General features: G+C 47.3%; 1 protein-coding gene across 3 annotated transcripts in view; it reads left to right on the forward strand.

Annotated features, from left to right (window-relative positions):
- Nucleotides 1-10,773, forward strand: part of LOC119850789 (zinc finger protein 282-like) — a 33,222-nt gene extending 22,449 nt beyond the window's left edge. For 2 of the 3 annotated variants that reach the window (XM_043507053.1, XM_043507054.1), the window contains 4 exons: nucleotides 2,123-2,278; nucleotides 2,924-3,037; nucleotides 3,404-3,508; nucleotides 4,263-10,773. In XM_043507053.1, the coding sequence (XP_043362988.1) occupies nucleotides 2,123-2,278; nucleotides 2,924-3,037; nucleotides 3,404-3,508; nucleotides 4,263-5,497 (1,610 nt within the window). In that variant the 3' untranslated portion in view covers nucleotides 5,498-10,773. Of the gene's footprint in view, nucleotides 1-1,681; nucleotides 1,688-2,122; nucleotides 2,279-2,923; nucleotides 3,038-3,403; nucleotides 3,509-4,262 lie in introns of all 3 variants that reach the window. The other variant, XM_038389361.2, reaches the window with a different exon arrangement.
- The last annotated feature ends 2,294 nt before the right edge of the window (nucleotides 10,774-13,067 follow it).

Genomic DNA, 13,067 nt, shown 5'->3' on the forward strand with positions numbered 1-13,067 from the left:
TATCTGTGGGGACCTTCTCCTATCAGCCCCCTAGCTGGGCTTCCTGGAATCCTTGGGGTCACCTTGGTGAACAATTTTATAGAGTACCAGCCAGAAAGAGACCCCAGTACTGCCAGTACCACATCGCTCTAGGTGAGTTTTGAGCACAGAAGTAACCCGTTCGGATAAGGTCTAGTCAGCTCTCCTATCTAGCAATAAAACTAGTACTTGGAAACTTGCCTTCAAAAGTGGAAAAGCTTCCATTCCTGCTGTTCTCTGCGCTCGTCTCAAGCATCAGAGGTTCCACTCTCCAAAATCCTGGGCTGCCTGTTGGATTTGAAGACACAGGGTCTAGCAGTGAATCCAGGGCAGGTCTACACTTAAAATGCTGCAGCTCTGCAGTTGTACCACTTGATTAAAGACACTACTATGCCAATGGGAGAGCTTCTCCTGTCAGTGTGGTTAATCCACTTCTGTGAGAGGTGGTAGCTACATCGACGGGAGAAGCCCTTCTATCGACTTAGCGCTGTCTACACTGGTGGTTAGGTTGGTATAACTGTTGCTCAGGGGTGTGAAAAATCCACACCCCTGAGCAGCATAGTTATACTGATGCCAGGTCTGCACTATAAATTTGCCTTACTCAAAATACTTTTGTCTGCTGTCACAGTGAGGGCTTCTTGGTTTTTGTCCACATCACTTATGCCAGATTCCTCAAGGGGCTACACAACTTGTTTCCCCCTGTAGAGACTCCAGTTCCCAAGTGGGACCTTAATTTGGTTCTTAGTGCCCTGAGGACCCCCCGCTTTGTACCTATGGTTACCTGTTCTCTCCTGCACTTCTCCCTCAAGACTTAGTTCTTTAGAGCCATCTCTTAAAGAATGGGAGAGCTTGGTGTTGTTATGGCAGACCCGCCATTTACTACCTTCTATAGAGATGAGGTTACACTGCATCCCCATCCTTGCTTCCTTCCTAAGGTCTCTTCAGAATACCACATTAATGAAAAGAGCTGCCTATCAGTGTTTTACCCAAAGCTTCTGGAGGGGAGACCAGTCTACTTACACTAGGTGTCAGAAGGAATCTCACCCTCTACCTTGACAGGATTAAGACCTTCTGGGCTTCTCCAAGATTATTTGTGTCATCTGCAGAGAGGAGGAATGGACAACCTATTTCCATTCTCAGACTGTCTAAGGAGTTTCAGGTTGCATTTCAACCTGTTAGAACAGCACACTCCTCCAGAGCTCAGTCCACAGCTATAGCTCTGCTGAAAGATGTTGCCCATAACAGAAATGTGTAGGACTGCAACTTGGTCTTCTGTTCACACCTTTGCCAAACATTCCGTCATCTTACCTACTTCTAGGGATGATACGACCTTTGGTGAAGCAGTCCTCCAAACAGTCTTGGACTTGCCTCCCCATCAAGTTACTGCTTGGGAGTCTCCTCTGGTGGAACACCCATAGGGACATATACACACAAAGGAGGAGGAGAGGTTACTTACCTTATAGGACCTTGAGTTCTTTGAGATGCTTTGTCCCTATGGATGCTCCACCTTCCTTCCCCTCGGCTGTAGAGGCTCTGCTAGGTGGTAGAAAAGGAACTGAGTGGCAATGGGTCCACACCTCTTTAAAGACTCTTGTTTGGAGGCATAAGGGGCTGCTCTGCGCAGGCCTGCAGACACTGCTTTGCTGCCTCTGGTTGAGAGCACACAGGCGTGCATGTATCTTATGGCAAGCACACCATAGGGACAAGTATCTCAAATAACTCAAGTTACGGTAAGCTAAGTAACCTCTCCTTTTATGTCACCTGGTAATAGAGCATTGAGCATTCCTCCCTGAACTGGCTCTGGCCTCGAAGGGACTCTGTAGACTTTGTCCAGGTTTAGGTTCACCAACAAATGGGTTAGTATACCACTGTGCATATCAACTCCCCTTCTATGTGGTGACCCCCGGCTCTTCTGCTGGGAAGCACACCTGACCTCCACAAGAAATGGTATCTTTTTACAGGATCCTTATTAGGTATCAGCCTCCTTTCAGATCTGTCGTCAGCTCCAGTGAGAGAAGGGGAGCTGGTTTAAAATCATTTAGCATTATTTGTAATGAATATTAATAGGCCATGATGTTCCCTTAACATCTGCTACCATGAACAGACTACGCTGTTTCTAAGCCAGACATTCTGTCCCGCATTGAACGAGGGGAGCAGCCGTGTGTCAGGGATCGGTGGGAATCCCTGGAAGGATTGGAGGAAAGAATCCAGAAGAAGGAAGGGCAGGTGGAAAGAGATATCCCTGTGGACCCCAGCACAGGTGAGTTCTACCAAGTATCACAAATCACACGTGCACTGTAAGGGATAAAAAATGCAGGGTTTGGGCGAGGGCTGAGAGAGAGTCGTCGGCAGGGCCCAGCGCTTTGTTACTCATCATCCAACAAGCTGAAGGAAGATGAGAGGAGGGGGCTGCAGGCCAGTGGGCCACGAAGTGTCCTGTGGTCTGCATATGAGGCACTGAACTTCTTGTTGGAGGTGCAGCTCCAGAGCGCACACAGGTGAACTGCTATTCCTGGCTGGCTGTAGGAGTCTCTTGGAGTCCTCCAAGTATCTGCCAGGCATCTCATGTTCATGAACTGGATTTGCACTTGAAGCCCACATGCCAACCACGCCCTGTCTCCGCCCCTGCCATGCCCCCTTTTTGCCCTGACCTCTGCCCAGGCAGAAGCGAACCCACTGAGACAAGGGGATGAAAAGTGGGCAAGGCAGGGGCGGCTGTGTGAGGCTGCAGGGAACAATATTACAGGCGTGTGGGAATTCCTCAGGCTCCCCTGGGAAAAGCAGAGATCTGCTTTCCTGAGCATCGCCATTTCTGCCTGTTCAGCTCAGGTTTAAAATCACATGTAAGCGCCTGGTGAATATGAATAAAACGCTCCTTTCCCCCCAACTCTGTCTTCATGAATAGGCCATGCCATTTCCAACCCTGACATCCTGCCCCAGGCTGAAGGAGGGGAGGAGCTGTGCATCAGGGGCCAGAGGGGTTCGGCGGACAGAGCAATTCCCCTGGAGCCCAGCACAGGTGAGGAGTGGGTTGGAACCCGGATTAGGTGAGAGGAGTGAACAGCACCTGGCCCATCCGCTTGTATAAACGCACCTGTCTGGATGCGTTTTCTCATCTGTTTCCCCTTCTCTCCACAAAATGTTACTCAACCTCTCATCTGTCCCAGACAGCTCTAGCCCCAAATTCTTTGCAGAAAGGGGTCAATACGTGTTTGTAACACGCACATGAATTTGTTTCTAAAAAAGAAATGCAGTACTTGTGGCACCTTAGAGACTAACAAATTTATTAGAGCATAAGCTTTCGTGAGCTACAGCTCACTTCATCGGATGTATTTGGTGGAAAAAAAAAACATTAGTTTCTGTTTCTCATTAATATAATCACCAGTTTCCACATCTGACACTTTAACCTGGATCAAACAAGAGGAAGAGCTGGATGCTGGGGACCATCAGGAATTGGGGGAAGGAAGAATTCTCTCAGGCTCCAGCATGGGTGAGCAATGACTGGCTGCCCTTGTGCAAAACTTCCATTGGCTCTGAGGAAGAGTGGGGCCCTAAGGGATTGAAACACCTCAAAGGAAGTGAGTGGAGTAGCTACCTGCTGCTCCTAGGATCTCCTCCACTTCTGGGTTTTCTTCCTATTCTAAGTGATCGTTTATTGTTATTTGCATTGCAGTCCCGAATCAGGGCTCCGTTGTGCTAGGTGATCTATGAACACAGAACAAAAAGACAATCTCTGCCCCAAAGAGCTTACAGTCAAATAGCCCCACTGTAAATGTACAGCCATCACTTGATGGCGGGTGTTGGTCACAGCTCCCTGCCTGTCTGGAATAGTGGGGGGCAGTCGATCCCATCTTTCACCTTTTTGAGTGTTTGATGGGATGCAGAGGAACAGGGCCCCTCCTTTACCCTGCCCCCATGCCTTCTCTGGGGGAATGTTTACCCCTCGACACCCAGCTTGGAGGGGTGGTTTCAGGCTCATACCATCAGTCATGCTGTGATTCAGGTGATTCGTAGGCTAGAAGTGTCATGACATCCAACCCAAATTATGCTGTCTAGCAGACAAGATTTCAAGCCAAGACGAGCCCTACTTTAAGTCTGTTGAGTTAATTATGCTGAAGCTATAAATTTTTCATTGGACCATTAAAAAGTGTCAGTTTTTTTTTCTGCACAGAATCTCTAAGCCAGGGAGTTTCCTTCCAGATCAAAGCACTAATGCCCATCCGTCTCTCTCTCTCTCCCCCTAGCAGATGATGGGACAGCGAGCAAAGAGAAGGAGAAGCCCTGGAAGGGATGTCTGGAGAAGCTGGAGCCACAAGGGATGTCATCGGTGAAATCAGAAGAGGAAGATTTGCAGAGCCTACAGCAGGGAGCGGCTGCACAGCTGGCTAACCCTGCAGTCATCAGAGTGGAGAAATCCACCCAGTGCGACCGAGACTTCGGCCTGCTCAAGGGATTTGTGGTGCAGCCGGGGGAGAAGCCCTTTGCCTGCAGTGAATGCGGGAAGAGCTTCCGGCTAAAGGGGAATTTCGTCAAGCACCTGCGTAGCCATGCCAAGGTGCGGCCCTACAAATGCACCGAGTGTGAGAAGAGCTTCAACTGCCAGTCAGAGCTGCTGCGACACCAGATGATTCACCGTGGGGAGAAGCCCTACAAGTGCACCGAGTGCGAGAAGAGCTACAGCCGCAAGGTGTATCTGCTCAACCACCAGCGTGTGCACACGGGGGAGCGGCCCTTCCAGTGCACAGTGTGCGAGAAAAGCTTCCGGCAGAAGGCCGTGCTCATCTCCCATCAGCGCCTGCACACTGGCGAGCGCCCGTACAAGTGCAGCGAGTGCAGTAAGAGCTTCACTCAGCAGTCCAAGCTGACCAACCACTACCGCATCCACACAGGTGAGCGCCCCTACAAGTGCACCCAGTGCGACAACAGCTTCAGCGAGAAGTCCAAGCTCAACAACCACTACCGCATCCACACGGGAGAGCGGCCCTACAAGTGCACCGAGTGCGAGAAGAGCTATTGCCGCAAGGAGTACCTGCTCAACCACCAGCGCCTGCACACCGGCGAGCGGCCCTTCCAGTGCACTGAGTGCAGCAAGAGCTTCATGCTCAAGAGGAGCTTCATGAAGCACCAAAGAAATCACATGGAAGAGAGACTCCACCAGGGCAGCCCAGCTGCTAAAAGCCAAGGCGGGTCTGTCAGCCATCAGGGTAACGACTCGGGCGAAGGGCTGAAGCGCCACACTGAGGGCAGGGAAAGCTTCACGGGGAAGCATGAGCTAGAGACACACCAGCAGGTCCATGTCAGGGAGCAGCCACATCAGTGTGGCACATGTGGGAAAAGCTTCCAATACGAGGAATCTCTCAAAGAACATCAGACTCTCCACAGCGCAGAGCAAGGGCATCCGGAGGTTTCTCGAAGCCCCGGACAGGGAGCAGAGGCTGGACTCCTGATTGTAAAGATGGAAGGTAGCCAGTGGAGTTAACGTACAGCAGGTGCATTAGTCAGACGAAAGGCAAGAAGACGAGTTGAAACTTCTATGGTTTAGAGAGAGCTTCAGTCCATCAGATCAGTGTGTGTGTCTGAGCCCCTGGAGGAGAGGTGGAAACCTAGCCAGTGGGCTTCCTTCCATTCCCCCACCTGAAAGGGGAACCAGGGACACTAGCTGGGGAGGATTCTTCTCTCTCAACTGAAAATGCAGCAAGGGCGCCGTGGGGACACGCAGGGGAACCAACTTCTGCTTGGGAAACATCCCCACACGACGGCAGGTGGACGGCACCAGGAGAGGAAGAAGTCGGAGGGACGTGAATGAGTGGGAATCGAAGGGGGATGGGCACGCTGTTTGGAAGGCCTGCTGCTGGGCATCACTGGGCAAGACTGAATTGCAATTGCTTGGGATATAAGCTGACATCTCAAGTTCAGCGCCATGGCCCACGTCCAACAATCGTTTGAAGTCTGGTCTGCTCCTATTACTAATGCGACCCTTGCTTTAGCCTTCACTCACCTGGAGGACATCGGAGTTCTGTGACTCCAGCAGAAGAGGGACTCAGGAATAAAAAAAAAAACAAAAAAACCCTGAACAAATGGGGAACACATGGGAAATGAGTAGGGAGGGAGCCTAGAATGATTTGTATAGTGGGGTATAATGAGATCCATTGAACCAAACTGTAAACTCTTTATATGATGGAAACCTTTTCAAGCCAGGGATGCGGCAGCATCCCTACTTCCTACACCTATGTTAGTAGGTAAATCCAAAGAGATGTTTTCCCAGACTCCTGACACAGGAATTATCTGGGCAGGTCACCATCCTGGAGCTTTTCACTTGGGCAGGTGGGGAGCATATGTGTGGGGTATATTTGTTTTTTTTTTGTTTGTTTTTTTGTTTTTTTATCATGTAACGTACAGATCTGATCATGACTTTTAAAACCTAAAGGTAACACTGTCACCTCCTCTTTCAGAGTGAGAAGGTGGTTGTTCCGACCAACATTTCCTCAGCCATTTCAGGGTTTCTCCCTGAAGCTTTTATTTTGATGTACATACTATAATTTGCATTTCCGCTGTTTTTCTTCTTTTGTATGACAGGCGTAGAGCAGCAACTACAATTTCACTTGAAGTTGATGGATCCAAATGGCTACATCAGGAGTAGCAGAATTTATTGCAGTAATGCCTCCTTCATATTTATAAATTAGGCAGTAGGTAGTGATATGTTCGATGGTCTGTCGTGGGGAACCACACTCACACGTCAGGGAGTCCTTGATTTTCCATTTGTGCATTAGATATCCGCATCTACCGTGATTGGTTCAAATTTGGTTTAGAATTGATCAAGATGACCGTGGAGGGTCAAACCCAGGAACCTTCTGCATGGGATCTGGCACAAGGTGCTTATTTTTTAAGTCTTGTTTAGCCCAATCTGCTTTCCAAGCTTCCTTCTGATCATAACCGGATTGCATGAGGCTAAACGAATGTTCCCAGAGAGACTTGCGGGACTTAAGACGTTGTGGGGGGCTGTCATGGAGTCCCCGGGCGATGCTCTGGAACTGCTCCCTATGAAGCCAGTCAGGGCTCTGGGGAAGTCTCCTTTCTGTGAGCAGACTGTCTTCAGGACACACAGCTCACACAGCTTCCACCTTCCTGGGTCTGACCTCGGAGCATTCAGCATCCTCTGCCCTTCCATGCGCTTCCCACAGTGAGTCCGCCCAGGCGGGCTCCTGAGGAAGCCAGAGGGTCCTGCCCCCCAACTCCGCAGTCAGACGTGACTCTCAGCCAGCCAGTAAAACGGAAGGTTTATTAGACGACAGGAGCATGGTCTAAAACAGAGCTTGTAGGTGCAGAGAACAGGACCCCTCAGCTGGGTCCATTTGGCAGGTGAGCCAGACAACCACGTCTGCACTTCACTCCACGTCCCCAGCCAGCCCCAAACTGAAACTTTCTCCTGCCCCTCCTCCTCTGGGCTTTGTCCCTTTCCTGGGCCAGGAGGTCACCTAATTCCTTTGTTCTCCAACCCTTTAGTTCTCACCTTGCAGGGGGGGAAGGCCCAGGCCATCAGTTGCCAGGAAACGGTGTTGGTCATTCTCTGTGTCCAGACCCCTGCACATACCTGCCCTCTAGGGCTCTGCAACGATCAAACGCTATTATCCCACCACCTAGATACTTAAGAACTGCATAGGGGAAACTGAGGCACCCCCGCAATATTCAGAGGAAACATTAAGAACAGTCCCACTTCGTCACAGGGGCATTGTCAAGGTCTTGGTGAATAGGAAGGCATCTGTTTTCCTGGATTTGCTGAGCTTCATGGAATGTTGCAGCCGTTCAGCATATCGGGAGAGCGATGTCAGACAGGACAGCTAGCCATGGTGTTGGAGTTGCCTTAAGGGTTCCTGTGATTCACCGCATCGCTGTATTTAGCTGAATATCCACAAGCTGTGTGTGGCTGCATGCTCCATACTGGTGCACAGTATTCAGCTACTGAATATACAAGTGCTATTGCAGAGGTTCACAACACTGATGCTGATGGACCCCAGGTTGTACCTGCTAGTTTCTGGATTATGTTAGCTCTCGGTTTGATCTTTCCAGCTACCTTCTCAAGATGATCATGGAAGGGGAGGGTGTGGTCAAGTTTCATTCCCAGATATGTTGGAGTGTAATCATGGTTGCACATTTTTACCACAGAAAGCTACTTTCAGTGTGTTTTTGGCACTCTTATTATCAAGATGAAATGCGCTTACTATTGTTTTTCCTGGGTTTGGCTTGAGTCTCCATTTCCAGAAATATTGTTCCATATTGTAGAGGTTCTCAGTTAATGCTTTCTCAATGTCGTGGAGGTTTGATGCTTGGATTGTCAAGGTCATCTGCATATCCAAATTTTTGTGATTTAGTTGGAGGCATGTAATTTATGTAAATATTAAAAAGGGTTGGCACAAGTACAGAGCCTTGTGGTAACCCATTGTTTATGCTACAGGGTGAGCTGGTCTTATTACCCAGTAGGCTCCTGTTACTCAGCATGGTCTGCAACAGGCAAAGTGTTTGGTAGCAAGGAATAATTTTAACAAGTTTCAGCATCAGGCCCTTAATCCATACACTATCATACACACATGACAGGTCAGCAAATACTGTGCCAGTCTTGAGGTTTTTTTGATAGCCAGACTCAATGTGAGTTGTGAGTACCAGAACTTAGTCACAACTGCATTTTGGCCGGAAGTCTGCCTGTTTGACAGGGATAATTGGCTCAGTAAAAGGGCATATTCTTTTGAGGTTGATACGTTCAAGAAGTTTACAGGTTACACATAGTGGAGAAATTGGCCTATAGTTTCCTGCTTCATCAGGGGGCTTTCCAGGCTTTGGAATGGCAATTACCATTCCCTCATGCCATATTTCAGGGATCCGTACTGTCCTTAAGGTAGTGGAGTACAACGTTGCTAGCCACTGGAGTCCTTTGGGACCGAGACGGAGAAATTCTGGCGGAATACCGTCAGGGCCTGCAGTCTTCCCCTTTTTCATTGCAGCAAGTCCTTTTACTTCCTCAGTGCTGACAGTGGAAGGTCCTTGGGGGATGGATGCAAGTGTTGGGTAGAGTTCTTGAAACACTTCTCTTCTTGTGTGTTTATCAAGTGGTCCTTTTGTGTTCTCCACCAGTTTGGAAGCTATTAAGTTTGGCCAGATTTTCGGTGGCCTGTACTCTGTGGGATTAGCGGCCCCAAGACGTCGTAATAGTGTCCAGGCTCAACAACTTGAATGTGTAAAATCAAGGTTTTGCATGCAGTCAAGCCAGCGCTGGCGTCTTGCTGTGTCAAGGGAGTGTAGAGGGCTTTTGCAATACGAGAGCCCTGGTCTGATTGTACTGCCAGAGCATCTCCTGCGTCTCTCTCATCTGGCAGGGAGTGAGCTTTCTCTGGAAGTCTCAAGGAATGTTCTTTCCTGCTACTTTCAAGAGGCCTGTGAACCGTTGCTGTGACCAGCATTCTGGTCTCGCTGGAATCCTTGCAACAGTTTTCTCAACGGTCTGTTTGTAGACATCCTAATCCGCTTTAGCAAAATTCCATCGTGGTACCTGTTTCGGAAAGAACACGGGAATTTTGATGCCTACGTAGATCATTATAGGCCTGTGTTGGCTGTTTGGAAATGCGGATAATACTTCCCATGTTGTGGTAAGAGTATTACCACATTGGTCTTTAGACATGAATGTTAGGTCTGGATTGTACCCACATTGCCAGCAGCTTGAATGGAATGTTGATTGTTGTTTTAGTTCGTAGATTAGTTGCAAGTCTTGTGCAGATGTCCAGTCCATGAGATCTTTGCAATCGGTTTCATTTGTTTTATAGCCCCACATAGTGTGGTGACAATTAAAATCACCTGCATAGATGCCTGGAATAGGAGAGCTGGGTAGTGCTGATTTTGGCCATCTTGTGCTTGGGGCTTTATAGACGTTGGTAATGTGGAGCTCCCCTACTTTGATAGTTGTGGTAAATGTGGTCTCATCTTTGGTTGGTGGAATAACATTAAAATCTGTGACGGTGTCCTTGATGTATATTGCCAACCCATATTTAGGATGATGATGGCTAGCTGTTAAGTTGTATCCCTAGATACGGTAGCGCCTAGCCTGTTGTTTGTTGCCAACGTGGGTCTCTTGCAACATGAGGACATCTATGTTCTAAATCTTCAGCAAGATTCCAAGATACTTGCATTTTGCCCATGAGACTCCCTCCATGTTAAGTTGCAGGATTCTTATTCCAGGGCCTATTTGGCACGTTGTATGGCCCTGAGGAGGAACTTTAGGATTTGTTGAGTTGCTGCTCTGATGACCAGAAGATCGCTGAGTTGATGGCATTCATTGTGAATGCTTACTTAGCAGAGTGGGCCCCGTGAAGGCTTCCATCTTCCACTCCACTGTCCACTGTTAACCAAGGTTTAACAGAGCCTCTTGAGTGAGCCCAGCAATAGGAACACGTACCGTTACATCGCAGTGAGCTTGCAGTTACCTGCTACAGTGTTCAGGATATTCTAAGTATCATCAATAAGGAAATCACACTTTTAACATGGACCCTATTGTAATGTGTAGAGTCAGGCAGTAGGATGAAAGCTCCTGTTGCTTTCTGCTTTCAGCTAGAGCGCTCCGCCTGATTATTTTTTAATCCTACTCCCATTCCGCCCTGCAATACCCACTGCTATTTCCACCTGCTCCTGTGTTGTTTCTTGCATTTTTATTCTGCTTCTACCCTGGAAAACCTTCGATCCTGCAAGAGAGAGAGATTCCCCCATGGAACTTGTTGAGGGAAAAGCTAATATGTGCAGAGCTGGCACCTTTTGGCGCCAGCCACTGTCTGTGCAGCACAGACCGCAGCACATTTGGGGAATCGTTTCGGGCCTTGAAACTGTTCAGCACAGACCGCAGCACATTTGGGGAATCGTTTCGGGCCTTGAAACTGTTGTCCTTCCTGTCTTTGTGGTATGCGAGGCACGTTGTGTAACTGCATGTTCCGTTTTAATGATAAAGTTGTTGACATTCTCAGAACACGAGAAAGCACTCACCAGAGAGTGGCTGAGGATGGGGTGAGGATGGAATTCATTGGTTAAGGGTGCCGATGCACGAGGGCAGCACGTGATGTCAGATGGTATATAAGCTTTGCATAAACTGTATACGAGGTCCCCTCCTGACTAGCGGGGGGGCACCACCCTCGAGCGTAATGCATTAAACACAGACTGGAAACTCTGCAGATGTGGACCTGGTTTTTGGTGCCTCAGCCTAAAACTTGAACCGTGCGTGACCGATCAGGTATAATTCGCAAAAAACTATAAAAAAAGGAAAAAACCAAAACACGGTCAGTTAATATATTATTTGTATATATAAAAGGAATTCAGACACAATTTTTACCTCTAAAACAATAAAACAAATCTTGCTTAAACCATGTAAAAAAACCCCAAAACCAACCGTTAACTCCTGTTATAATAGACATCAAATCTTTCTATTCCTCGCTTAAATTTAAGTATTAAAGCCTTTTATTTAAAAAAAAAAAAAAAAAGAAAATCTTGTTTTACATTGCTGAAAATCTATTTATGACAAAGAGCTGTTGTTTATAATACAAGGAATGTCAAAACAAACTGCACCACCATTTTGCCTTATAAGGTGCAGGTTTTTTTTAATGATTATAAAAAGTAAGTTATTTAAAAAACTGGAATTGTTTAAACTGCTTAAGCACTAATTTTAGAACTTTGAAACATACCATCCCAGTTATTTATATCCCATTCAAGTTATTTATGTGTCAGGATTATTACTGCTTTTCGAAAAACATTTAATGGAAAAACTGCTCACAGCCCTGACAGCAAGCTGATACACCAGTGACTGAGTGCGCTGTATGTGATGTCAAAGAACAACGCAATCTGTGAGTGTGATTCTCTGACCTGACTTGAGCTGGTGAACTACACCAGATTCAGAGAGAAGGAGATAAACACATGTAGGAAAGATAAACTCAAACAAAATAATTAGCAATTTCTCAAAGAGGCTACTTGTGATAAATTGATGAGAGATTTAGTGTTTGTGTGCAAATTACTGCAGTCTGGGTTTTTTTTTTTTGCCTACCCAGTCCTGCTTCAGGGCTCTATTTCCAGCTGTTCAGGTGCTTCTGCACTCCCCATTGTGGTTTTCTCCTTCCTGATTTTTGATACGTTTACATTAATCAGGAAGCAGAACCTTCACTCCCACCCAAAAGACAGTTAACTCTTGCAGTCTTGTCTTGAGTCTTGGGACAGTTGTTATTTTTTAAATCATCTTTTGGGGGGTCTGACTTACGATTTTTGAACCTGTGGGGTTGGCAGTGCTGCAAGTATTTATTTTGTGTGGCTACATCACATGGGTAGAGTTCACACTATATAGAGACTGCTCAAGGCCTCCGCCCCATGGGGTTACTCCATTTCAGCTTCCTTTGGCCTGACTCTTTTCTCAGATAGGCCCGTGTTACTCCTTTGACTTCAGTGGAGTTACCTTTGATTTACATCACTCTGAGTGAGAGCAGACTCGAGGCCTGTATTTTCCTAACAGATTTTCCTCAACGCATGTCTGCTTTTCCTTACCAAACCACTCCCTGGCCTAAGCCTTCTCATGATGCTGTGTGCTTCCCTGGCTGCTGTTAGGTTTAATCCATCCTCTGTATCATAGTTTCTGTGCTATTTGGGATACTGTTTTTTAAAAATGTTGTGAGGCAAAGTTTAAGCATATGATGGTGGCCTCATTTACTTGAAGAAAAAAAAAAAGAGGACGTGTGGCACCTTAGAGACTAATAAATTTATTAGAGCATAAGCTTTCATGAGCTACAGCTCACTTCATCTGTAGTTCAGGAAAGCTTATGCTCCAATAAATTTGTTAGTGTCTAAGGTGCCCTACGTCCTCCTGTTTTTTTTTTTTGCAGATACAGACTAACACGGCTGCTACTCTGAAACCTGTCATTTACTTGAGCAATTCAATTAGTAAACCAAAAAAACCCCATATCCAGTCTCATAAAACCATAACACAAGAACAGCCATAGGGGGTCAGACCAATGGTCCCATCAGGAGCGGGAAAGGCC

The sequence above is a fragment of the Dermochelys coriacea genome, chromosome 2 (assembly GCF_009764565.3).
Source record: "Dermochelys coriacea isolate rDerCor1 chromosome 2, rDerCor1.pri.v4, whole genome shotgun sequence".
NCBI classification, from domain to species: Eukaryota; Metazoa; Chordata; order Testudines; family Dermochelyidae; genus Dermochelys; species Dermochelys coriacea.